Below are 27,441 nucleotides of genomic sequence, written 5' to 3' on the forward strand. Positions count from 1 at the left end.
CCACTGGTGCCCCTAGAAAGCTCAGAGGTGGACTCACGGTGGTGAGAAATATGTTCTTGTTACAAGCACATTTCTTCATTTTTAAATGGTCACCATATACTGCACATTAATAGTTAGCAAAAAAAAAAAAGCATCATTGTAAAGAACACAGAAAAAGTGAGACACATACTCTGACGTAGGCAATGGATCCTCCTGGAAATAGGGATCCTGCAAAGCCTGCTCTGAGGTAATTCTCTTCGTAGGATCCATGGTAAGAAGTTTTTGAAGCTGTGTAGTGTAACATTGGAAGTAGTAAACAACTTATGAAACCATTATTTTTCAAACTAATGGCTTGTATGCCCCATTTACATCACGATCTGGTAAACTACAAATGGCTCATTCAGAAAAGGAAAATAAGCATTTCATGCTCAGCAACACGTCTAGTTCTATGATGCACATACATCAAAAATATTATGACTATGAAGTTTTGTTGGTATGAAAAATAAAGTTAACTGGGCTAGATTCTTCAGTGCTCTATGTGCCACCTTGAGCTACTCAAATAAAGTGGCTCTAAATTAAGTGTAACTGTCCGTGACGGATCAGCCCAATATAAGGGTGATTCGCTGCGGGCACACAGATGGAATAGGAGTTATTATGTCACTCCCTGCTGCTGGCAGAGCAGGGAAAGAGGCATAGAGGAAAGTAGGTGAGATCAAGACCTCCTTTTGCCATGCCCTTTGGTACTCTTTGTAGACAACGTATGCAAGAGCAGCCTGAGAGGACTGGTCCCACACAAAGGCTGCATCCAGATCAGAGTGCAAAGGTGATCTTTATGCTACGATTGTGCATACACCCATGGCCTGTCCTCTTTGCAGATGAGCTACACTAGTAGTACACGGGTAGCACTCTGCTCCCATATGAGAGACAAAGATTCTATGCCTGGTATCTCTTGCTCGCGGATGTGAACATTATGCAGGCAATTTGCTCAGCCCCTCGCAGATAAAGGCCCAACACAAGAGATGGGCTTTGGAGTGTATTTGCAAGGTTTATAAGCTAGGGGTCTGATGGACCTTTCTATATTATAGGTATGTTAAATAGCAAAGAACTAAAGAAAGCATTCATCCTTCAGAAGGAAAGGTGATCCTCCCCCGCCCCCTCTCTCCCACTGATACATATATAATTCACAAACTGACATATGATGTAACTATACAGAGGGATTACTTTGCCCGTATCAGAAAGGCAGCCAATTCTGGGGTGAAATGCAGAAGCCGACAATGGCAAATTTGTTAAAATATTAAAAGCCATGGCTGTAGCTATCATTTATATTTTTAAAATTCATACTTCTCATCCTCCGGTAAGCAGAGACAGAACTGTTTTAATATTACAATTATATTTCAAAGTAAAATAATCCCTAAGAGCACAATGATGTACATACCAAAAGGAAAACTTTACTGTCAGGCTTGACTTTGTGTTTCTCCATGTATTTTATGAGGCTACTATTGGCATATCTGAAAAATTGTAAACACATTTCAAAAATAATATACTGTAGGATTATGGCACTGCACCAAGCAATAAAGAAAATGCATACTAGTCCAAAAGGACACATTATATATTCTAACAAATGAAATACAAAATGTCCTACATTGCCATACACTATATTTGTGAAGTGTGAACGTTTGTCCTAGCTTTCAGTGTTTGTACTTTATTACAATGGAACGTACAGCTTTGATATATGGCTGAGGTCTTGATAGTAGCACACAGCCATAGCAAATGTTGTAGGGAGGGCAGAGCTGCCCTATCCTAGTGGAAGCTACTTTGTCAGACAGGCACAATAGCTCCAACAGTGTAGCCACTGCATCATCATTTGCCATTTGAGAAGCTGTTGCAACTATTCCCTTCAGCTGGCAGAGAAACAAGCCTGTCCCTTTTCCCAACAGAAGCAGGAGCCATGTGAAGTCTTCGCATTTCCTGAGCTCAAATATTCCCATTAAGAACAATCAGACATAGAATTTATGTCTTGCTTTTAATCTCTAGATCTCTGTGGGTAACTATGATTATTTTACAAAGAGGGAAACTGATGCACAGAGGCATCAAGTGGTTTGCCAAAGGTCACTCAGAAAATCCAGGGCAGAGCTGGAAATAGTACTTAAATCTCCTGAATCCCAGACCTGTACCTTGTCCTGGACTATGCTGCTCCCTTTACTATTTCCCTTCCTTGTCTACGAGTGCAGCGGATGATCTGACTTACTCAGCAAAAACTCTTGCCAGCATTAAAAGATGGACACTAGCATTCTTTTAAAATCCAAATAATACTCTTCCAAAGTCTAAACAAGACAGAAGATAATTGAAGGTAATCTCTAGTGCTGACTTCTGTGTATCTATTACAAGCAGTTTTTAACCACCGTCTCTGGTATAATCACTTACGTTGTTCTCCTAAAGTCTTTTTGAAGTGTGGGATATTCTGGCATCTTCCTTATATCTTCCCAGTCTTTATCTTAGAAAAGATAAAGCAATCGGACAGTTTAAAGTGCAGGTTAAATAATATGATGTACATAAACTGTAATATTTGTCTGACATTTTATGTTAGTTGTTCTGTATTGTTATTCCACAAGTCCCACCACTTTCTTGGGCAGAGACTTCACATCCATCATACTGCCAGCTTTTATAAAGCTATAGAGCTAGTAATTTCCTTTAAAACAAAATCCAACTCAAAGGGTTTATGCCTGACCTTTTAATGAAAGTAAATTACCTGCTGGGAATCCCATTACACTAAAAATGCGGTCTAGCTGATCATGATGAAAAGGATTGCTCGTTTTGATGTCTTCCTGACGACAGTGAAAAATAGGTTCTGAAGTCAATAGCTCAGCAAATATACACCCAATTGCCCAAATATCTAGGAAAGAGAGAAGATAATTTATGTGAATTGACCATATTCCATCAGCCTGATTTCTATTTTACACAGTAAAGACACAGTAACTCACATGAAAATTCATTACAATAATTTAAAACATGCAATAAATTAACATACGGGAAATGGAATAACTGGATCACCACATTTGAGGTTACAAGCCAAATCAAACAAACAGTATTGTAAATTCTATCTGAAGTTGGACTCTGGCAATCTAACACAGTATAGCAATACATTCAGAGTTACAGCAGAAGCCCTCCCAATCTCTGCTGACAACTTAATCACTTGAATGTCCTGAAGATTATCTAAAACAGAACATAATGCTCCAAAAAGGATAGATTGAAATAATAGCGCTATCAGATACTCTCACGCAATTCCTATAAGGCAATCAAATATATACTGATAAGGAAAAATTATAACAGCTTGTGTGACTGGGCAAACAATGCAGACTAGATAAAATGAAGAGAGCAAGATCCAAATTTTAGCTAAGAAAGAAGACAGACTGTAGCTTTCTCAACCAATTAAAAAGACCCTGATACATGCTCAGTAATGCCCATTGGAACCATTTTACAACAGTGTACTCTACAGTAGCTTAATAGCAAGTGCATTAATGAACAGTACAACAGACTGATCATCTCAATGAAAGCAAATTCTAGTAACATTAATTTGATACAAAAAGGTTTTGTGTTCTGTCATGTTAACATGGTATTCAAAACAAAATCTACCAGAATAGCAATTTCAGTTATGTTAAATAAATCTATAGATTATATGTGATCTAGCTAACTCCACTAACAGCAGTCCTAGAGTTTTCTGTACTACAACAAACTTACATTATGCTAAGCACCCTAAAAATGTACAATAGTCAAGCAATGGGCTTGAGGACGGGGAAAAAAAATACTGGCAGCTGAATTAGGCACCACCAGAAAAATAATTTTTAATTTTTCTTTATAGTACCCTTTGTATTATTTTCTCCAGTTAGTTTTCAGTCTCCCAAATTTCTCCACTTCCTTTGAGAAATACCATTCCACAAGTCAACATCTTATCATCAGACATTTTCCTGATGGTCATCTTAAATTTTCCCTTTCAATATTTCATCCCATTACTTTTATACACATTTAGGTCACATTCTCAGGTGTTGTCTTGCTTTGATTTTATTATTAGGGGTATTCGCATGAAAACAACATCTTTTGTTCTTAAGATTTTATCTCCTTCTGCAGCATGGGCAGCCTGGTATTTATATAATTTCTATGTGGGTCAAGTGAAAAGACTTAATCATTGAGTCTTACATGAGGCATTTAACTTCTTCTACTAAAAATAAAATATGCAATCAGTGATCTCCTTTTGGTGGCAAAGATGACCTGGAAAACCTCCTCAGATATGGCACATTAAACTTTGGAAGTCTATTCCCTTATGAGCTAGGCTGTGAGTGAGGCAGTTTACAGGTGGGGATGGATTCAAGTATCCTGGGTCTTTGTGATATAGATAAACAGAGAAATTACATTTCTCTGTTCTCGTGGCTTCACAAAAGTTGCCACAGCAACAAGTGGAATTTTTTCTATAACAACTTTTTTTTTTTTTTTAAGACACACAGGCTGTAAACTCAGCATTTCGGGTTAATGTTTCATTTACTCAAGAAATGGATTACTGGGCAACATGAAAGTACTTTAACTATGTTGCTTTTCAGTCATTACATTATTTAATATGTGCAGTTAATAATTCCTGAGTTTAGCCTGTTATGCCTCTTGTTGGATTCCCTTCAACTGTCTTTAGGGTATTATCAAAAATATCCTTAAGAGACTTATTAAATTATAGAAAATCTGTCACTTTTATTTTTTATAGAATCACAGATTTATACGGCTAGAAAAGGCATCATGAATTGCAATCCAAGTGGGTCAGGATTTTCTCTACACTAATCCTTAGCTTTATGTAACCTGCTCTAAAACATGTCCTTGGCAGATACTACTGAAACTGCTTAATTGCCCTTACTGCTAGGCAGAGTCGATAAAAATCAACTATTTTTTAAAAATCACATTTTTTAAATTTAAATCGGATTTTCTAATTTAAATTAAATATGGGCTTATTTTTTTAAAACAAACATAAGTAAATCTGAAATTATGACAACCTACATTAAGGTCTAAACTTACAATAATCTATTAAAATAATTTAAATTAATTTTTTTTTAAATTAAGCAATACATGTTTGCTGCCAACTTTCAAAGAAAGTCAAATCACTGAACTGGCAGAAATCACTGGCTAACCACCTGGAACATCATGGTTTACTGAAGCGCTAAACCAGCTTTTGAAATCAGTAGCCACTTCTGCAGGTGCAGAAAGAATATTTTTTTATTTCAGTTTATTCTACTAGTTCATCTCAATGACTAATTCATTCAAAGTTGAAAAACCAGCTGGGTGATGAAAAAAAAAAGCAGGAAAGTTTGTTTTCCTCTTCCAATATATTAAAAAAAAACAGGTGGGAGAGGATGAAATCTACGAGTTCTAAAATCCTGAAGGACGTGGTGACCAGAAACAATCAGTTCAATTAACGAACTATGAATACTACTTCCTTTGTTTAAAAATTAAGTTTGTTTTCAATGCAAAACTTATTTTGATAAACTTTTTATCTTCTGTATCCAACGCTAACTAAAGATAAAAATTAAAATGCTGTTTTGTGCATTTTAAATTGAATTTTAATTTCGATTCAAACAAAACTTGACAAATCATGTACAAAACTGATAATAAAAAGATATGAAATGTAAAAATTAAGAATCTAAGTAAACATGAGTTAAGCTATATAACTGCTTAAATAAATATGTATAGATATATATTATATCCACCTTATTAGCAAAACAAAAAAAATCCAACAACACAAAATTTAGTGTAAAGGCTATATTTAGTTGCAAATCAACATGTTTTAATGGTTGCCAACAAAGGAGACCCAACCTTTATTTAGGAAAATAACTAAAAAGTATAAATGCAAAACAAGATTAAAGTATAGAAGCTCCTTCAGTACAAGTGTCCCTATACACACCAGTGTATCTCCCGGATTATTTGAATTAAATCAATCATGTATAGTTTGGGTCTCATCTTTTTGATAAAAATAAGATATTCCTGCCCTTATCTACCTTATGGATCCAATCCTGTAAACAGTTAGGCCTGGTCAATACTTAAAAGTTAGATTGACCTAACTATATTAATATGTCAACCTAACCCCTGGTATAAACACGGCTAGATTGATGGAAGGATTCTACCACCTCTCAGAGAGATGGATTAACTGTAATCAGCGGAAAAGCCCTTCCATCGATGTAGAGAGCATCTATGCTGTGGTGCTGTAGCCGTGGTAGTGTAGATATAACCTTAGTACACCATTTAACCCCAGTTGAAAACAAAGAGACCAGACCCACAATAGTAACCACTATCCTTGGAAGTGAGTGTTTGCAGGGTTGAGCACTAAATGTTCAAATGAGATTTTAAAAAGTCTTTCAAATATAAAATATATTGCTTCTCCACCTTTACAGCTTCAGGGACCTCATATAAAATACAGCATTAAAACAAAAGTTTTAATTAATATTTATAATATTTACAATACATACGTTGTAAAACACCCCGAAATAATAAAAAAAGAAGTAAAAGTCTACCACAATAGGTTCTTCCCTTTCCCTATCCCTAAAGGTCAGGAGAGGGGATATTTCACTGCTCTTGAGCTACTGAAGCTAATGCATGGACAGTGTTCATTCTGCTCCTCTATGCTCCCAGGACCAAAAGCACAATTCCCTCCAAACTAGAAGGGTAGCAATGCATATAAGGTTTTAGAAGCTCAGCAAAATAGTGTAACAAGGTGACATGCTGGCTTAATATAGCCAAGTTATCCCCTTCTTGAACCATCCAAAATATTGTTAGCCACGCTAATTATCCTGTAATAGTGTATCTCTGTATAACTGAACATGAAATATAAAATCAAAGAACTTGGATTCAACAGTCATTACACTTTGAGGGGGGAAAATCAGCCCAAGAAGAAGCTGAAGTGGCAGTGGAAGGTATTAGTAATGTAGACAGCACTGGGGCTAATGAACTTGCTTTTCCAATCCTGGGTTAGAATATATGAAATTTTCAGTGTCGATTTGTGTCATATTTTATGGTGGTCAGCTGATATTGGTAAATGGACAGTCTCACTGCAGCTCCTCATTTACCAGTATCAGCTGACTACCACAAAATATGACAAATTGAGATGATTGGCAGTCTCTGCTTAAGACTGAAAATCCACCGATTTTTAGGTCAGGAATGAGGTGCATTTGGAGGGCTGTATGGGAAGCTTGGTCAGCTTCCTCAAATGCAGGGCTAAATTCACCCCAGGAGAAATCTAATCTATGTAGCTACTTATGTCCCTCAACACTGTTCTATATGCGTATCCCACAATTAATGGACTTTATCTTCACAACACTGCTGTGAATATTATTCTCACTTTACAGATGAGGAACTGAATCACAAGGTAGATTAAGTGACTTGCTGTAAACTACAAATGACATTTGTGGCTAAGCCAGTAATTAAACCGACACCTCGAGTTCCAGTCCAGGACCCTTATCCATTAGATCTTCCTTCCTAACCCGCAGTAGAATAACTCCCCTGGCTTCAGTACATATAGATTTGGCCCGTGTCTGGCTCAAGTCATTGCTATTAATCTCACTTTCAAAACCACTAAATGCACTCCAAAACTTTTAAAGATGCATTAGTGTTTCCTTTCAATTTTAGAAACTAAAACTTAGTTTATAAAAATGAAACACCTTTCTGACCAGACTACTCAGTCTGTATCAGCTAGAGCCTTTACCAGTTTATTTTTGGACATTAATTCTGGGGAATATTCTATTTAATCTTAACAGCTAATTTAGAGTGCAGACTAGACAGAGATACAGTAACTAGACACAGATATAACTAGTCTTCCAATTCAGGGAACACTTAATGTACGCAAGACTGCTACATGGCTTTTAACTCATGGTAATTTGTCAATTCTAGCTGGCAGCAGTTTAGGTTTCACAAAATACCAATTCCGCAAACACCCTTGAAATGTTTTATATAAATAACCTTGCGGGAAAAACTAACACCTGTTGTGTGTCTGCCAAAAAACTTTGTGCAGTATTTTGGTTTTCAGGTGACTGCAGTGATGGAATTAGTTTTTCCTTTCCAAAACAATCCTAGAATATACTATACTGTGTACACACAATATTTTTGAAGGAAGTCACCGTCAAGTAAGAGGGAAGTAACCCAAGGTACTCAGCAATAAATCATCCATTGTCTACTGCAACTAGATAAAGAGAGCAACATTTAATCTACTTTGTGCATTTCAGAAAAGAACGAATGCGTTATAACCAAAAACCTACAGTAAAGAGAAACAGTTAAACTATTATTGTTAAATACTATCTGAATTGTTCCTGCACCATCAAGCGTCACTTAGGGCTTGAAGAAGGCTCCGCTATCCCTGTCTCTCCAGGGCCACTCATTGCATCCTTGTTCAGAAGTCCCATACACATTTTCCCTTTCTAAGCACTGTTCAGTGGAGGGATTCTTTTGGTCAGCCCCTTTTATATGTTCCACCAGCAGCTCAATGGCATGCCTTCAAAGGCAGAGGCTCTTGATTCATTCTTAACACATGACCCAGATATTTCCATCATCTTCTCTGGATAACTCTCAGAATAAGATGATGTTGAATTCTGATAAATCTCAGCTTTTGTTATAAATACATTCCATTTGATACCTGGTAACTTCCTGGGGCATTTGCTTTCAAAGGCGTGTCTGCCTATACCTTTGGTGGATTTCCAGGTTTCACATTCACATGTTAAGGTGGAAATATCTGAGTTGAAAATTCATAGTTTGGTCTTTAAATTGTAGATTTTTCAATGACCAAATCTTGCTGGTAAATGCAGCTGTCACCTAGCTAATTCATGACATTATTTCCTTCTGGATATTGCCATTGGCTTGAATTTTACTGCCAAAGAATGTGAGTTGACCCACCTCCCATACTCCTTTGCCTTCTAATGTAAAGCTTAAGTTGGGAGCCAATATTAATCCTATATTTTGCGATGTTGGACAGCCTTTTGGTCTTTGCTGGCATGTTGGTTGAGTGGTTATTCAGAAGAGCTACGTCATCAGCAAAAACTATTATCTTCTGCTAAGCTGTTGCATACCCCGAGTAATGTTAATTAGATTGACTTAAGTGGTAGTATAGACTTGCACTGAGAGTAACAGCTTCTTGTTTCTGGATAAGTATATGGAGACAAGCTCTCTTATTTTGGACAAAATGAAGTTTGAAGAGTTGGGACCTGGAGACCATGAATGAGGAAATGTAGTAATCAAGGTGAGAGGATGGAAGAGAATGAAAACTAAAGCAGAGGTCTGATTTGTACAATATCTGATTGGGGCAACGTTTCTGGGGTTGTAATAGGTAGATTTAGAATAATTTTTATATGCATCCATAATAAATTTGAAATAAGCTTCTCACAATGACAGAATAGTCAATATTCACATCAAGGATGAGAAGTCTCTAAAGCTAACCTAAAATTATAGCTAAAAGCCAGATCGTTTGCAATTAATAATTAAATGGAACAATATATGGACAAGAGAGGAAAAATATACATACTGTGGAAAATGAGAACCTATGCCTATGTTATTTATCACATTTTCATAAAATTCAATTTCAAAACCATCGAGGCAACTTCTCCTCCCGAATGAACAAGTTCTGTTCAATGAGTGCCTTATCTAATTCAAGAGCTATTACAGGGGTAGGCAACCTATGGCACGCGTGCCGAAGGCGGCACGCAAGCTGATTTTCAGTGGCACTCACACTACCCGGGTCCTGGCCAACAGTCCGGGAGGCTCTGCATTTTAATTTAATTTTAAATGAAGCTTCTTAAACATTTTAAAAACCTTATTTACTTTACATACAACAATAGTTTAGTTATATATTATAGACTTATAGAAAGAGACCTTCTAAAAACGTAAAAATGTATTACTGGCACGCGAGACCTTAAATTAGAGTGAAAAAATGAAGACTCGGCACACTACTTCTGAAAGGTGGCCGACCCCTGAGCTATTACTATATTACTATATATATTCCACTTCTTGAGGGCTGTTAAAATTATGTTCCTCAGAAAGAAATTTCAAGATGTAGCTTAAGAGCTTCCTCCTTCACCAAAGGAATGTCTCTCTAATGTGTGGTCTGCAGTTGAAATGGTAACTGTTCCTGATATAATTAGCCCATTAAGATTGCTTGGTAATTGCTCACAATGCTAGAGGCAAAATACAAGTTTGGACTCATAAGGAGCATACACATTACAATTGTCATGTTATAAGCTTCTCCTCCTTGCCTTCAAACTCTGCATAATTCCACACCCACATATATCTCTGTTCTAATTCCTTGTCCCCCTTTAACCTCTTCACTAGGCCAACAAATCTGGCCTCCCCACTGCCTTTGTTCCTTTCTCCTACCCTCATCTCCATGCTTTCTATCTTGCTACCCCATGAGCTTGGAATACACTTTCTATCCAATTGTACAAGGCACCACCCTCTCTTCATTCAAATCCCTGTCTTAAGCTCCATGGCAAATACCATGGTCGACAACTGTGCTCCTCTGGCACAGCGGAACTCTGAACAAAAAGAGTAAAGCACGTCTGTGAGGGAAACAGAACTTCCTCTAGGGGTGGCTTGAGACTGTGGAATGAATTCCCTCAGGAACTAATGATCATTGCAAACCTCATAAGAACAGCCATACTGGGTCAGACCAATGATCCAGCTAGCCCACTATCCTCTCTTCCAACAGTGACCAATGCCAAGTGCTTCAAAGGGAATACATTGAGTGACCCATCTCCTGTCATTCACTCCCAGCTTCTGGCAGTCAGAGGCTAGGGACATGCAGAGCATGGGGTTGCATTCCTGAGCATCTTGGCTAGTTACCACTTCATATTCCACATGCAAGGTGCATTTCTTTGACTTGCCTTCTCTTACATAAACACCTGAAATTTTTAATTTATATTAAAAATTAAACAAACAAAACACCCAGGCCCTATCAAAACAAGACACTCCATTGCACATCTCACTCTGGGGAAAGGATAAGAGGAAAAAAGCATGTCAGAGATGCATAGACACATTGCTTAATGCACTACTGGAGGGTGCTCAGACATTATGGTGATGAGCATGGTATACATGGTTACAAAACAGAAAGAATAGAATCAAGATAATTTCCCACTATGCAATCAAGATAGCCTCAGGACTACTCTAAGTTACAGGTAGATGCAATGGTCCCCAGGGGGCTGTTGTGGCAGCTGGGGATTGCTGAAGCACACCAGAAACACAGCCATGCTCCTTTCCCACAATCACACTCCTTGCTTCACAGGTTGTGTCTAGCACTAGGTATGCCAGCTCTAAGCCAACTGGGGATTCCTCCAGGATAGGAGAATCCTCAGATGGCTATTTAAGCCAGCATTATGGCCACATTACATAGCTGCAGTGGTGCAAAAGGGTTGGACCTTGCCCAATGTTTATATGTGATACAATATTCTACATATCACATTATTATACTCCTCCTTCAGGATGAACTCAATCCTGACAAATGCTAACAGAGGCCACATGGCTGTTTTCCCAAACACCTTCAAGGACACAGGAAATTAAGAAATCTCATGATCACTGGTAATCTAAAATTATATGTCTTGCTAAAGCCAATCTCATTTCTTCTCAGAGAAGGAATTCACTATCAGCATAAATCTGTCTCTTTATATACTTTTATAATATAGAACATTATTAGTAACAAAGGTGATTCAATTGACTGAGATCTTTGTACTGACGGTAATAGCAATTTCTAAACCTAATACCTGGTGTGTTAAGGATATAAGCAAAGAATAATAATAATTACTGCATAAATTACAGGTGCCTAGAAAATCCAATCTCACTCTGAGCCAAATATTTAAATTAGCACAGACTGCTTTCTGTAGGAAGCAAGACGGGGTGAAGAATAGTAAACTAAGAAGAACGAGGAGTACTTGTGGCACCTTAGAGACTAACAAATTTATTTGGGCATAAGCTTTCATGGGCTAAAACCCACTTCATCAGATGCATGAAGTGGAAAATACAGTAGGAAGATATATAGCTACAGAGAACATGAAAAAATGGGGGTTGCCATACCAACTCCAATGAGACTAATCAATTAAGGAGGGCTATTATCAGTAGGAGAAAAAAAAACTTTTGTAGTGATAATCAGGATGGCCCATTTCAAACAGTTGACAAGAAGGTGTCACCCACAACTATTTCACATTTGGGGACAATGTATACCTTCAAGTCAGCGGCACTGCTATGAGTACCTGCATGGCCCCACAATATGCCAACATTTTTATGGCTGACTTAGAATAACGCTTCCTCAGCTCTTATCCCCTAACGCTCCTACTCTACTTGTGCTACATTGATGACATCTTCATCATCTGGACCCATGGAAAAGAAGCCTTGAGGAATTCCACCATGATTTCAACAATTTCCATCCCACCATCAACCTCAGCCTGGACCAGTCCACACAAGAGATCCACTTCCTGGACACTACAGTGCTAATAAGCGATGGTCACAAACACCATCCTATACTGGAAACCTACTGACCGCTATACTTACCTCATTCTTTTTGCTGATACAGACTAACACGGCTACCACTCTGAAACCAGTAAAGTAAGAGGAGACTCTAATAGCCCTTTCTATACTTATAACTCATTCTATACTTCAGTTTTGTTCATATCACAAATTAGTGAACAGACCATGAGTTCTGGTTTGTTACATCTTCTTGATAACATCAATTGTTAAAGAAATACTAGATTTTAGTAAGAAGCTCAGCCAGCAGTCATTCAAACTCCATCCTTAAGCTTGCAGATAAAGCTGTAAGACAAGTTATGTTTTGCTGTTCTCCCAAATTAAGTTCTTTACATTATCCATTTTTACACAATATATTAACATCTTTATATATTTCAACTGGTGAAAAGCAGCATTTTTGGAACTACTAGCTTTGAATATATTTTATGATGTTGCTTATATTTCTCTGCAGATAGAAATGAAGTTTATTCACCTGTACCTAGAGTTCTTTAAGACGGACTCTACATGTTAACACCAATGGAACGTGCCAATGTTGCAACTCTGACTGTGGAACATTTCACAACAGTGTCATATGGAATGTTCTTGGCACCTGCTCCTCCCCCCGTTCCTGAATATTCTGAGGGCAAGGCTATGGGAAAGATGGTGAAAGGACTCCTAAAGCAGAAAACAACTTATCAGGTTCCAGATCCGCATCCTGGTATTCAGTGGGGCCCATCATTGTTTCCTCTGACAACATATGGGACAACCACTGGGGAATGCTCTCTGTACTCCAGTGACAGAGATGGATTCGGGAGCAAAGGATCCAATGTCAGCTTCTGCTGACTTCCAGGAGGGATGGGTCCCTGTAAGACAAGTATGTTCAACATCCCCAAAATATGTAGGTGAGGGCCAATAAAGCCATCTGGCTCAAGGTTCTGCCAAGACTGCCAATAATCTTCATCAGATTCCCAGTCATAGTACCTACTGGGGTAAAGGTATGGTCTGTAGCTACATGAACTGAGGAGCATCTGTGTAGTGTTTGCTCTGATACCTTTTCTTTGCACATGTTGGGAGCTGAGATGGTAAAGAATGGCTACTTGTCTTGTATAGTAACTAGAGTACTTCCAGGTGTATGGTCCCTATCTGTACTACCACCTGAGCAGCCTCTTGTGAGAGGGGTCCCTGAAGAGGATGGTCCTTATTCCACTGTTTTAGTGGACAGTGGTCCAGAGCACTCTTGGCTGACAATGCCAAGGAACAAGTATCGTGTTCTCTTTAAGCTTCTGACAAACCTGCACTGCAGTGCAGAATCTCACCCAACAGAGTGAATTGTGGAAGAAATCCTTTTCCTAGAAGAGAACTTGGAAAGGGATTTTTCACATTGTCCTTGTGAGACTGTTTACTCTTACCCTCTTCAGGTCTCCCCTATTTTCTTCTAGAGTCCTTAACTCTGCTTGCAGTGGTCCCGGAGCTGGAGATAACTGTGCTTGAAAGGGCACTTCCTGTTGCATTTGCCCAATGCACAGCGAGTCTGATGGGCTAGGGTCAGACTCTGGTCTCATTGAGCAATCACCAGGAATGTTCAGAGTCTGAACTCATGGGATTGACTAGTTCAGTGAGAGAAAGTCTGACAGATGTTACAGCTGGATGAGATATGAGCTTCCCTGAAGCAATACAAACAAGTGTTGTAGCTGTCACTGACCAGGAAGTCCCAGAGGAAGACCATGCAGTTCTTGAAACCCGGGTCCTTGGGTATGCTAGGCACCCTAGGCATGCTAGGGGTGGGAGGGATGGCACGAGGAACCTCAAACCTTCAAAAGCTCTCCAAAAACTAACCAACCTCTGGCCTCGGTTCACAAGGTATTTTTGGAACTGATCTTGAGGGAACCAAGAAAGACCGAGAACAGTGCTTGGCTCTGCTAACAGGAACTGTATCTTGTGCCACACTCTTATCCAGAAGTGGAGACATTGGATTCAAAGGGGCATTCCTATTAGAACTGGCTATGCTAACACAGACTGACACCTGTAGGGTTCTGCTATTTCTAGGCTTATGATCCAATGGCTTAGGATCCTTCAATACCCAAGATTTTGCTTTCACTCCAGAAGTGGAAGACAGTACCTTTGTAAGCATCTTGGACTTTTTATTCCCCGAGGGCTAAGGTACTGTTCCAGGCCTCTCAGTACTCACAAAACCAGGGTTTAAGAAACCAGACGGTTTGGCTGTGATTGCCTGCTGAAGTAGTAAGGCTTGGAGATGGTTCTGAAGCTTCTTGCCAGCTCTTGTGGTGAAAGCGCTGTAGTCTGCACACACTGAAAGAATATGTCCTTCCCCCAGACATCTCATATGGTCGTCCAAAGCAGGGACAAGAGGTACACCACTTAAATACTGGCTTCTTCCCCTTCAAATTCACCATAGGATCCATAAGCCCACACCACGGTGTGGCAAGTAATAAAAACTAATAATGGAAATAATTTTATAAGGAAAATAAGCTAAATTTTTAACACTAATCCTAACTAACTTAGAAATCTAATGTAGTGAGTCTTCAAAGAGGTTGACTCTGGGACAGAGCAGCCTAGAGAGGCTCCTGGTCTGACTGCTGCTGCAGTGGGAAGGCACTGAGGCAGCTGGAGCACCACATCCCTTTTATAACCTGGCCCTCAGAATGTTCAGGAACCATGAGGAAAGGGACAGCAGAGGGCACAAGCATGCTCCAACAGGCACTGCTATGAAATGTTCCCCTATCAAAGTTTCACCACCTGCACATCCATGAGTGGGAATGTATAGAGGCCACTCAAAGAATTCCTCTGTCTGAAACAAAGCTTCTTTGTTCAACATACTCTGCAGCACTTTATTATGCCTTCTAGTTTACTTGCTTGTTTAGGAAGCTTAAGGTAAACTGACAGATATTGCAACTCCATGTACTATCTTTAGGGACCAATGTACAAAATTTATGAATGTTTATGTATGACTGTGTTCTACTCCATGAGGGGGGGGAGGAGGTTATCACAGCTCCTCCAGGAGCTAAAAACAGTGGGGGCTGATTATCCCTGGGATTGTAAACTCCTCCAGAAAAGTTCCACCCTCTGTGTTTTCCAGAGACAAAGAGAGGGGCTTTTGGTATAAAAGGATGAATTGAAACTAACTGGTGGTCTTCCTTTTGATTCAGCAAATGGACAGAACCTTCTGTCCAAGCAAAGGCCCCACCCCTTGCTGAAGGCTTGGAAGGAACATTGGCCTATTAAACTCCCCATGTGGAAAATAGGTTATTTCTGGTATATTTAGTAAGTGTGTACGTTAATTTATTGTTTTTACTGTTTTTACTGTAATGCTTTTGCCCTGCGAATAAATGTGCTTACCTTGGAAGAGTTGTATTGTCACTGGTAAAAACACTGTTATTGTCCTAAGCTAAGCACAGGCGCTGGCTGCTAGGCAGACTGGCTTGCTGGGGATATCACAGTGTGTAGAAGGGGATTGTGCAGTCTTTAATCCTGGTCAGAGGGGAGTGGGACAATAGTCGCCACCCAGAGATAGGTGACAGCTGGAGACCTGACTGAGCACTTCTGGAATGGGCCACAGAAGGAATACACATACAGTTATCCTGAAACTGTAAACAACTTCATTTCCCTATACAGTAACTTACCAATTGCTTTTGTGTAATGTCTGGCACCAAGTAACAGTTCTGGAGCTCTATACCAGAATGTCACCACAACTGGATCCAAATCTGCTAAAGGTTTCAGAGGTGAATTGAACAATCTTGCAAAACCCATGTCAGCTGAAAAATAAATATTAAAACTTTTGTTTGACTATACATAAGTCACACAATGACAATCAATATTTATAAGCATGATAAGCAAAATGTTTATTAGAATACGATGTGACCTAGTATCATTGAACATTATAAATCATGGTTATTAGATATCTGACTGAATTACTTCAAATTATATTGGGCCCAACTCCATTGACTTCAATTAAGTGATACCGTTATGTAACATTTAAAAGGTGGCTTCACCGTGGATCTGTAGTACAGTAAAACAATTATATCATGGCCGTAATCAGGGCTGGGCGAGCAGGGCAGCCACCCAGGGTGCAAAGCTGCAGGGGCAGTGCAGGCATGCGGGGGCCATGTGCCCCCCCCCCCAGATTTCAGCCATCCATTTAGCACAGAGGTTTTCAAACTATGGGGCTTGCATCCTGCCAGAAGCTGGCAGATCAGAAGCTGGTGGGAGCCGCCTGCCCTGCTTGGGCCCCTGGCTCTCTGTGCTGTGGGCGCCAGGGCGCTGGCTAGCTCCCCGGGAGCCTTCTCTACCCTGCTCCCCAAGCTGGGCTGCCTCTGCATGGCCAGACACTCCCCAAACAGGACGGGTGGCACAGCTCCAAACTGCGCCTTGACACACTCTTGTCTCTTCCCCCGAAGGAGCCCAACGCCAGCCAGCGACACCCCCTGAAGCCAGCCCCTACCTGTGGAGCCCAGCTTCCATGAGATGTCCCCGAGGCAATTGCTCGCTACTGCAGAGCAGCAGCAGAGCCAGGAGTGCCAGGGTAGCCCTGGTGACTGATGCCAATGTATCCACAAAATGAGAGTAAAACAATGGCAGTGCAAGTTTCCCTGTACTATCCTTCTAATGTACCCGAACCCTGACTTGGAAGGATCACCTCTAGGAGTAAGAAAGTAGTTCAGTCTGCACATTAGCAGAGTTCCCTCAATTACCATTACTGCACAGCAAGCTAGTGTGCTGTAGATTTACACCCTGACTTGCTGCGCAGCAATGTCCCATATGGACACTGCCGCAGTGCGCTAAAAGTCTCAGAATGCTCTTTGGCTACTACTACTTTTAAATCATAGTAAGCCAAAGCACACTACAGAACTTCCAGTGTGCTGTAGCAATGTCCACATAGGACATTACTGCACAGCAAGCTAGTGTGCTGTAGATTCACACCCTGGCTTGCTGCACAGGAACATATTGTATAGACAAGCCCTAAAATATTTGCAGGATCAGGCACTAAATCCTGGCCTCTCTGCTGAATCCACCAATGAATGCCTTTTAATACACACTCTAATGGCAGGAAATTTCAAATGTTATCAAGTTGTATAAATCAAAAGTGCTAAGATAATATAGAGATAGAAATGTATTTTATATAGGACTGGCTTTGTAGTAATGAGGAGGAACATTGGCAGGAGCAGACAGTCAAGTCTGGATAAACACTCAAAAGCATGGATGCATATCCAAACCTCACCTGAACTGTTTTTAAAGCAATTTTGCATGCAAAATCTCAAATAAAAGGGTTCTCTCACAACAGTTCAGCTCTCCTCTTTCTAGGAGTGACCAATACAAAGAACTGTAGAAGCATATAAACACAAAACTTAGTAAAACATTTTCAAAAAAGTTCAGGTTGAGTCAAGGAATGGGAAAAAGTTCAGGTGGGTTACTATTTTATCCTAACTGATTTGAACATTCCCACCCAATACCTAAAAATAGCATACATTTGCTATATTAAAAACAAATTTGATATCCTCTTTATTATTGCCTAGTACCTGCATAGTATAATTAGATATGTGATTAATAGCTTCCACAGTGATTTTGTGTTTCCACTTTGATGCCTAATAGTTTTTTGTTGTATAGGGAAATCTTCAAAAGAAAAGTGCACCATCTCTTTAAATTTTATATGTTAACATTGTCTGAGGAAATGAAGCATTGTTAAATACCATATTAATTCTTGGTTACAATAATTCCACTATTGCTCCACATTTCTTAAATATTGAACTTTTTTCTTTTACCAAAAATGGATTTCCAGTAATTTCATTAACAAAAATGTGAACAATTGTTAAAACCAGTACTTAAGAACATAAGAATTGCCATACCATATCAGACCAATTATCCAGTTACCTTTCTAGTCCAGTAACCTGTCTCTAAAAGTCACCGGTACCTGAATGGTAGGTAGAAGTTGCAAGAAGTCTGTGTTGGGCAATTATTGATAAACATAGCCACAAGGAAAATTTCTACCTAACTGTTGATAGTTAGTATTTGGTTTATGCCCTCATCTATACTTTTATCCTATCTAGTGTAAGTATACATGTCCTCATTATCTATATAAATGTCAAATCCTTGCTAAATTCTTAACTTCAAACATACTTTTTGGCCAATATTCAGTTTAATTAGGAGTTATGTACAAAATCTTCTTCTTAAGAATACAGTGAATTTTAGAATGTTCTGTTATTTTAAACTACCACGTTGCATAGAAAGTTCATTATTCATTGTATATCTAATGAATATGTTATTGAAAGGGTTACCTATTTTGACTCTTCCTCTTTCAGGACCTTCTCCCATTACCAGAATGTTTGCTGGTTTCTGAAAAATAAAAAGCAGAATATTCAACTGACTGACACCTTATGAGACAATCAAAACCCTGGGTAAATTGCTCAAATGGTTAATTACCCTCACTATTAAAAATTGGCACCTTATTTCTAGTCTGAATTTGTCTAACTTCAACTTCCAGTCACTGGATCACAAGCTGGACTTAAGACCTCCTTATTATCAAATTTCTACTCTTCCTGTAGATACTTATGGACTGTGATTAAATCACTTCTTAACCTTCTCTTTGATAACCTACACAGATGGAACATCTTAGATCTTTCACTATTAATGCAGGTTTTCCACTCCTTTTATCATTCTCGTGGCTCTTCTCCGAGCCCTCTCTAATTTTTCAACATCCTTCTTGAATTCTGCACACCAAAATTGGACACAATATTCCAGTAGTAGTTGCATCAGTTCTACTCAACAGTCCCTGGTTCTATTCAACAGTCCCTGGTTATGCATCCTACAATCACATTAGCCCTTTTAGCCAGTGTCACACCAGAAGCACATATTAATTTGATTAGCAACTATGACACCTAAGAATTTTTCAGTCACTGTTTCCCAGGATAGAGTCTCTGTCACAAGCTGTCTAGCCCTTTAAGGCAAGCCAGGCACAGCCTTGCCTGTGACCATCACACTCAGATGGGGGATAGTTGTCCAGCGACTTAATTAAAAGTCTGCAGGGGATCAGTGAGAGGACTATTTAAACTGACTTGGGAACACAATCTGGGGGAGGAGACCCAGGAGATAGGAGCAAAGGGGAGTTCCCTCTCTCTGGGAAGGGCCTGGTAAAGTCAGACTAGAAGATATCCACAAGGAGCAGGGAGGGCAACATATAGTGGGGGAAACCTGCTGGGAAGAAACAGTATAGGAAGCAGCTCTGCAGGAGGTAGGGGTTGCAGGCGAAAGGCAGAGAACTTCAGAGTAGCGCAAGGGGACAGAAGAATTATTAGTTTGTATTTTTATTTGAACTTACAGGTGAACCTTTCTTACACTAGAAGGGGATGAACTTTTAAGTGACCTGGCCAGAGGGACAGGCCATGGAAAACCCAGACAGACAGGCTCTTATGGGACCAAGAAAATGGTTACTGGGGAGGGTGTGAGAAGGGAGGTGCTAGAGACAAGAACCCCTGCAACACCACAGTTCTATGGCAGTCAGTGCAATTGCATACAGTCCACCATTCTGCAAGTAAGGCCTACATTCTTTGTTCCCAGATATATGACTTTACATTTGGCTGTAAAGAAACACCTATTGTTTGCTTGAGCCTAATTTATCAAGTCATCCAAATCACTCTATGTCAGTTACCTGTCCTCTTCATAATTTACCACTCCCCCAATCTCTGTGCCATCTGCAAAGCTTATCAGTGATTTTGTGTTTTCTTCCCGGTCATCAATAAAAATATTAAATAGCATAGGACCAAGAACAGATCCCTGAGGGTTCTCACTAGAAATACACTGCAATAATAGTTAATACTGTCCTTTGCACAAAACCTTTTAATTAAAACCCTTTAATTAAACTTTAATTTTACCTTTAAAAACACTTACAAATAATTAAAATGTCAGCAATTTCTACAGTGAGGTACAAGCAGAAACCCAAGAACACTGTCAGGAACATTTAGATTTCTTGAATGGTGACCCATGAAGTCCTTGTCTTGGGCTAGGTCCACACAATTTTTTTTGTTGATCATGAATGTGATTTTTATTAAATGTCATTTTTATACCAACAAAAGCCCTCGTGTGGAAGCAGTTATCCCAGCAAAAAGTGTTTTTGCCAGTAGAGCTAATTTTGTTAGTGGAACTGGTACAAGCTATACCAACAAAAGCAATCTTTTGCCAGTATAAACTGTGTCTACAGCATAGCTATACAGACAAACCTTTTCTAGTGCAGATTAAGCCTTGGCTGATAATACAAAGTCTTTATAAGTATCTCATGCAATCTGCAACTGTTCAAAGCAAACAAATTGTCCATTCCAAACATTAGCTATATAAAATGTGCATATTACATTACAACAATTGTTGTACAATTCAACAATAAGCAGGGTTTAGACTTCCCTAAACATTAATAGACGTATCTTGGAAGATTTTCTACTATTGTATTAACAGCTACAAAAAAAATGAACAAGATTTTAAATGTGAAATTATTTAAATAGAGGGATACACAACAGCAACCTTCAAAGCATAACTTTAGATACTTTCATTCAAACATTATCATGAAGTAGGTTTAAATATACAGTTTAAAACTGCTGGCAACTTAACAGGTGACATCAAGTTTGACTTTCTCCAAGAATTAAAAGAGACAGTGAACAAAACTCATGCCATAATCTCAATCGGTTTATCAATTCCTAACACCATATCCCTGAAGTTAAAAGAAGATTTTCTCAAGGTTTCTTAACAGAGAATGCATTTGGCAAGGATAGTATCAATTTTAGCACATGGTTATTGCAAAAAAATATAGACCACAGTCTCTTCAGCAAATCTAGGCAAAATGAAAAAGATGATGCTTGCTCTCACTTTGCACACAAAGATAAACTTTTAACTATAATTAAATGTACATTTAAGGGAAAATGGGCTAACTCTTGCTGAAAATTTAAAATTGACCATAGCAGACGTTATCCAAGTTGATAGCATCTCAGAGTTTGGTGTCTATGAGGTGTCTGTCACCAACACAGTAGACTTATGAAAGTAGTAGTCATTACATAGGTATACTCAAAAGAGTTGTGTAAAATGTAAGCAACTTGGAGCAGGGACTGTCTAGTGTAGCCCCGACCTGGACGAGACCTCTACACTACAACAATATAAATGTTAAATAACAAATAATATTCCCATGTTACCTACAGTAAGTAAATAGTCAAATAAGGACACTTGCCAAGCACAGTTGAGGATGATGGACGATTGCTGTCCACTTAAGTTAAGGCTGCTCATTTTTCAGAGCAGACATCCAGTGAAATCATAAGCAGCTGTTCACATGTGCCCATCATGCTACTGCCAAACCCACTACTACAGTAACTCCTCACTTAACACTGTAGTTATGTTCCTGAAAAAATGCTACTTTAAGCGAAACGATGTTAAGCAAATCCAATTTCCCCAAAGAATTAATGTAAATAGGGGGGGTTAGGTTCCAGGGAAATTTTTTTCACCAGACAAAAGACATTATATATAATATACACACAGTATAAGTTTTAAAAAAAACTATTTAATACAGTACACAGCAATGATGATTGTTAAGCTTGGTTGAGGTGGTGGAGTCAGAGGGTTGGCTATTTGCCAGGGAATGACTTGCTGCTAAATGATGAACTAGCACTTGGCTGAGCCCTCAAGGGTTAACACATTGTTGTTAATGGAACCACACACTGTACAAGGCAGCACGAATGGAGGGAGGAGACAATACAGTAGACGCATGGCAGTGGCTGCAAACATTCCCTGCGGAAACTGAATGTGAGGATGAACCCACGCTATTCCACTGGAGCGCACCTCTCCCTTCACTTTCCAAAGTGCCGGGGGTGCATGTGTGTGTGAGACAGAGACACACAATGTGTGTGTGTGTGTGTGTGTGTGTGTGTGTGTGTGTGTGTGTGTGTGAGAGAGAGAGAATGAGAGAGACGTGTATTGCCCCTTTAAGTACGCTGACCCTCTCTAAGTACACTGCCTTTTTAAGTATATCTGCAAGTTGAGATAGCAGCTGTTGCCAGCAAGCTCCCTCAGTCCTGAGCCCTATGGTGTGTCCCCCGCTCTGTGGAGATGGGGTACAGGAGTAGGGACACCCTGACATCAGCACTCCTCTTCTCCCCCACCTCCTGCACAGCAAGCAGGAGTCTTCCGGGAGCAGCTCCAAGGCAGAGGGCAGGAGCAGCACATGGCAGTGGGGAGAGGGACACCTGAACTGCCCAGCACTTGATAGCCTGCTGGGCAGCAAACATAGGGGAGCTGATAGGGGGCTGCCGATGCACCCTGGTTCCAAACCCCCATCAGCTAGCTCCAATGGACTGCTCTTCCTGCAAGCAGTGAACAAAGCAGGAGGCTGCCAAACAATGTTATAAGGGAGCATTGCGCAACTTTAAACAAGCATGTTCTCTAATTGATCAGCAACATAACAAAACAACGTTAATCGGGAGGACATTAAGTGAGGAGTTACTGTACAAGCTGATATTGTGTTTCTAGGGAAGAGCAGGCCCAATTTCAGACACCATGACATAATTAAACTGCTGAATCATTGCATAAAGCATTAGTATATTCTGTTTCCAGCTAGTCAGTAGTATGTCAGTAGTGTCAGGTAAAGTGTAATTTTTGACAATATAATAAATGGCTCCACTTCAACAGTGTGGGCCATATATCACGTTGTCTTGAGAACATAAAAACCGAAAGATGATGTGTGCCAAAATGATATACTGGAAGACCTCCTGAACGTCTTAGAAGAGAAAGACAGCCACTAGAAAAGTATATCACATTAAATATTAAGCAAGGTACAATTAATCCCTTAAATATGTGATCCTTAAAGCATCACAACTGCAAAGACTGGACATGCTGGAACATGGTAACAAGGTAACTGAGGAGATGAGGACAGAGGAATTGGCAGTAATCAAGAAGGGAGGATAAAAAACCATGTAAGATTGTAGGCAGATGAAGACTAAAGAATAGATATGGGCAATATTGCAGTGGTTGAAATAAGACTTGTAGTAATTCATATGTTGAAGAAAGGCTCATTCTAGGTCATAGACAACATCAACGGCTGTGATGTGCATGGTATCTAAGAGATCAGAAACAAACACATGCACAGAGGAAATCATGGAGCTCTCCTATTGCCCAGGAGGATAACATTTCATTCAAAGGAAATAAAGAAAGGCTATAGAAACCCCTGAATCATTTAACAAACTTATCTTAGTAAAAAATGACAACACTTCTGACCCAGTTGCATCCCAATTAATACACTCTGTACTTTCCTAAAACTCTCCCCTTACTGTGAACACAAAATGCCAGCTGTGAAACAAAGTGATACTGCTGGCTTGCGCAAGTTCAGTTGCTATAGAAACAGCAGAAACAGTAAGAGTTGCAAGTCTCACATTTAAGTTACAAGCAATAAAAAACGAACAGACAAATCCCTGCTGAGATGCATTTGAGGTTTGACTGTATACTAAAGGAACAATTGCAAAAAGAACAAGATCAACAGCAACAAACAATTTGTGTGAAAATTTGAAACATATGCAGCAAGGGGTCTAGATGCCGATATAATTTAGCAAGTTGCTTACAAGATGTAAATTATATTTATAATGTAAATGTAAATTATAGTGTTTTCTCTTCTTCTATCAGTGGGCCAGTGGCAATTAACAGATCTCAATGTGAGAGAACTGGAAATGCTGACGTAACAAGTATGTATTATTAAAGAATAAAAATTAAAATGTAAACATGAATGTGACCATAAGAACACTGATGTTTATTGAATCAATGTAGCTCCAATGAAGTCTTTAACTGGGAGTGGTTGGAGAAGAAAAAAAACACAAACAAAAGTAAAACTGTCTACAATCTTGAGAGGAACACAATTAAATAGGTCATAACAGGAACAGTATTCTAACAATGGATCGTAGCATATTAATTGTAATAACTTTTACTGTTCTTGTACTTAAATACACAGTGACACAATTCTTCAGAGATGTGATAAAGAACTACATTCCCATGAGGGCCTCCTTTGGTCACGCAGCTTTCCATACACAATTCTTTATTGTTTATACCCAAACAAATGTGTTTCCCTGTTGGAATGTACCACTGGACAAAGAATGATCTGAAATAGGCATTTTCTATTGTAAAAAAATTAAGTATTTTTCTACATACAGTTTAAAGTCTTGATTATTTAACAATTATTTATAGGCTAGGCAGCACAAACCTTTTGCCCTTGGAGACCTATCTAATTTCATTCTTAAGACACAAGCAAAAATGAGTTTGGTGGTTTCCTCCTAGCCTTTAGATCGCGAACACCCATATCAGAAAGCCATTAGGCTGCATAGAACAGTTTTACACTGACGGTCTGCTGAAAAGTAGCCAGTGGTTGTTGAAGGTCAGTATTTAGGTGCACTGTCGGATTTGTTTGGAGAAACTTGCACCCAGCTTGCCTGCACTACCCCAAAATCCCCCTACCTATCCACAAGAAATACATTCATACAATAAAACAGAAAAAAGTCGTTAAATGGTTTGCAATCAGAAGCTCATCAGAACAAAAATCCACCCTTCAACTCAAAACATTTTAGTCACACATGCTGCATTACCGAACTAATGTTTTACCAGCCAATCATCAAACTTATTAATGTAGTAATTCAGTCACTAACGGCTCTTTAGCTCTTTAAATCTTTTATTGCTAGACAAGCATTCCAACCCTCTAATAGTTTTTGGTGCTCTTTTCTGAACTCCTTCCACTGTATTTAACTACATGAAACACAGTGTGTGTTAGTATTGTCATTCCAGCATCTATTGTTAGAAAATCGTTTGGTCAACATCTTTCTGGTATTGAGGTACCTTAGAATAGGACACCATATCTAATTAGTTCTTCACATTGCAATATGATAGGACTACAAAGAAAAGCAAATTCATATAAGCCTGACAAGAGGTCTCTTTTGACAAAATGACTTTCAAAGTCTCTCCCTCCTACTGAATAATCAGCATTTCAAGTTATTTTTCCCCAGATTAATTAGTTGCTATTTTCCCAAAGTTAACTACATTACATTCTCTATCTAGATTTCTAATCCCTCTAGTTCTTTTTGTATTATTTCTCTGTTCTACTGCTATTAGCATTACCTCTCAATGCAGCAGCATCTATGAATTTCATCAAAATGCTGTTCACCATTTCTTGTTGTTTTCTACAAGTACTACATTCAACAAGAACAGACGGATTCAGACCACTACAGTACACGCTAGAGACAGAATTATGTCTAACATCTAGGAAATCTGCACAAAAGGGTAGGAAATCTTTTTTTAAAAACGGTTGGAGATCATTCAATTGAAATTGAAATTAGTCTAAGTCTAAAAAGAAAAATGGGTAACAGAGGCAAATGTGGTTAAGCAATTAGGTAACAAGAAGAATAAGCCCATGCAGTGAGTAGTGCAATGCAAGGCTTTTAAAACAAAATGATCTAATAAGAACAAAGATGAAGAATGATACAGAAAACAGAAAATTAACAATGGACACTATTAGATTGGTAGGCCTAGACTTTTTGGTTTCCTCAATAACACCTTGACTTCTCCCTTTTTCTTTAAATTGGATAGACATCAGACCAAAAGCTACTACTGCAGTGAAAATGGAAATAAAAATAAATATGGATGTTTACAAATATAAAGCCAAGTGTAGCCAGATTTTTATCTTTTAAAGAAGTGTAGCTTCAAAATTCCATATTCATGTGCTGTTTGTTCTCAGAGAAGCAGCAACTTTGGCCACAGAGATATGCTTCAATCATATTCTGAAGGATCAGAACCTAATTTCACTCTATGCCCTTTCTTTACAGTTGATAATGAAGACAGCATTTATTGCCTTCTCCCTTCCTGAGTCAGACATCTACCCTCTTCCTCTGCAGGATGGTAGTTTTAAAGTGAAATATACAAGGGACTGATTTTTAAACAGTTGAAAGAAAGTGCAGTTCTGAATTTGAGAGCAAGAAACTACTGAACAGGTTTCCCGGAGATGTAGAAGAGAGGATAAATAGGCAACTGAGCTGTGATGACTGCTAGTGTTGCAGAGCTAAGTTTTTTATTTCTCTATTGTCCACAACTGCTGGATTAACAAAAAAGCTAACTCTGGAGACCTGAAATTCCTCCAATTGCAACCAGAAGTACACAGTTTGCCTCAGGCTCTGGGACAAATTACAAATCTTTTAGAGCATAAGCTTTCATGGGCTACAACCCACTTCTTCGGATGCATATAGAGTGAAACATATATATATATATATATATATATATATATATATATATATATATATATATGCATCCGAAGAAGTGGGCTGTAGCCCACGAAAGCTTATGCTCTAATAAATTTGTTAGTCTCTAAGGTGCCACAAGTACTCCTGTTCTTTTTGCGGATACAGACTAACACGGCTGCTACTCTGATACAAATCTTTGTATAACCAGAAGCAAAAAATACACTATATAAGCTAACTGATTAGTAAAAATCTTTTGCGGGAAACTTATTGGTTAATAATAGACTTTGGACCAGATCCTTGTCTGAGGCTGAGGAGCACAGGTCAAGAGAGGCTGTCTTCATATCACAGTTTGATTCTAAAGATGATCAATCAATCGCTAAACTGAGGAAGCATGTATGATAGATAATTACATACTGTGATCGGTGTCGGTCCACCTACCCGCTAGGGGGCGGTGGGGAGCTACGAGGTCACTGGCCGGCCTGAGTTACGCCTCCGCCAGCGGGGAATTAGCTGCGGGAAGGCCGCCAGCCAGAGTCTGTAGCGCGCCCCTCAGGCAGGGGAGCGCCGGCAAAGGTCAATAGCGCGCCCCTCAGGCAGGGGAGCGCCGGCAAAGGTCAGTCGCGCGCCCCTCAGGCAGGGGAGCGCCGGCAAAGGTCAGTAGCGCGCCCCTCAGGCAGGGGAGCGCCGGCAAAGGTCAATAGCGCGCCCCTCAGGC

General features: G+C 39.3%; 1 protein-coding gene across 1 annotated transcript in view; it reads right to left on the reverse strand.

The window, feature by feature from the left end:
• Positions 1 to 27,441, reverse strand: part of CDK19 (cyclin dependent kinase 19) — a 213,568-nt gene that overhangs the window by 16,469 nt on the left and 169,658 nt on the right. The window contains exons 5-10 of the mRNA XM_065400782.1: positions 18,768 to 18,825; positions 16,119 to 16,250; positions 2,729 to 2,872; positions 2,404 to 2,473; positions 1,415 to 1,487; positions 170 to 267 (exon numbers count right to left, since the gene is read on the reverse strand). Of these exons, the coding sequence (XP_065256854.1) occupies positions 170 to 267; positions 1,415 to 1,487; positions 2,404 to 2,473; positions 2,729 to 2,872; positions 16,119 to 16,250; positions 18,768 to 18,825 (575 nt within the window). The remainder of the gene's footprint in view (positions 1 to 169; positions 268 to 1,414; positions 1,488 to 2,403; positions 2,474 to 2,728; positions 2,873 to 16,118; positions 16,251 to 18,767; positions 18,826 to 27,441) is intronic.

Source organism: Emys orbicularis, chromosome 3, assembly GCF_028017835.1.
Source record: "Emys orbicularis isolate rEmyOrb1 chromosome 3, rEmyOrb1.hap1, whole genome shotgun sequence".
NCBI lineage: Eukaryota > Metazoa > Chordata > Testudines > Emydidae > Emys > Emys orbicularis.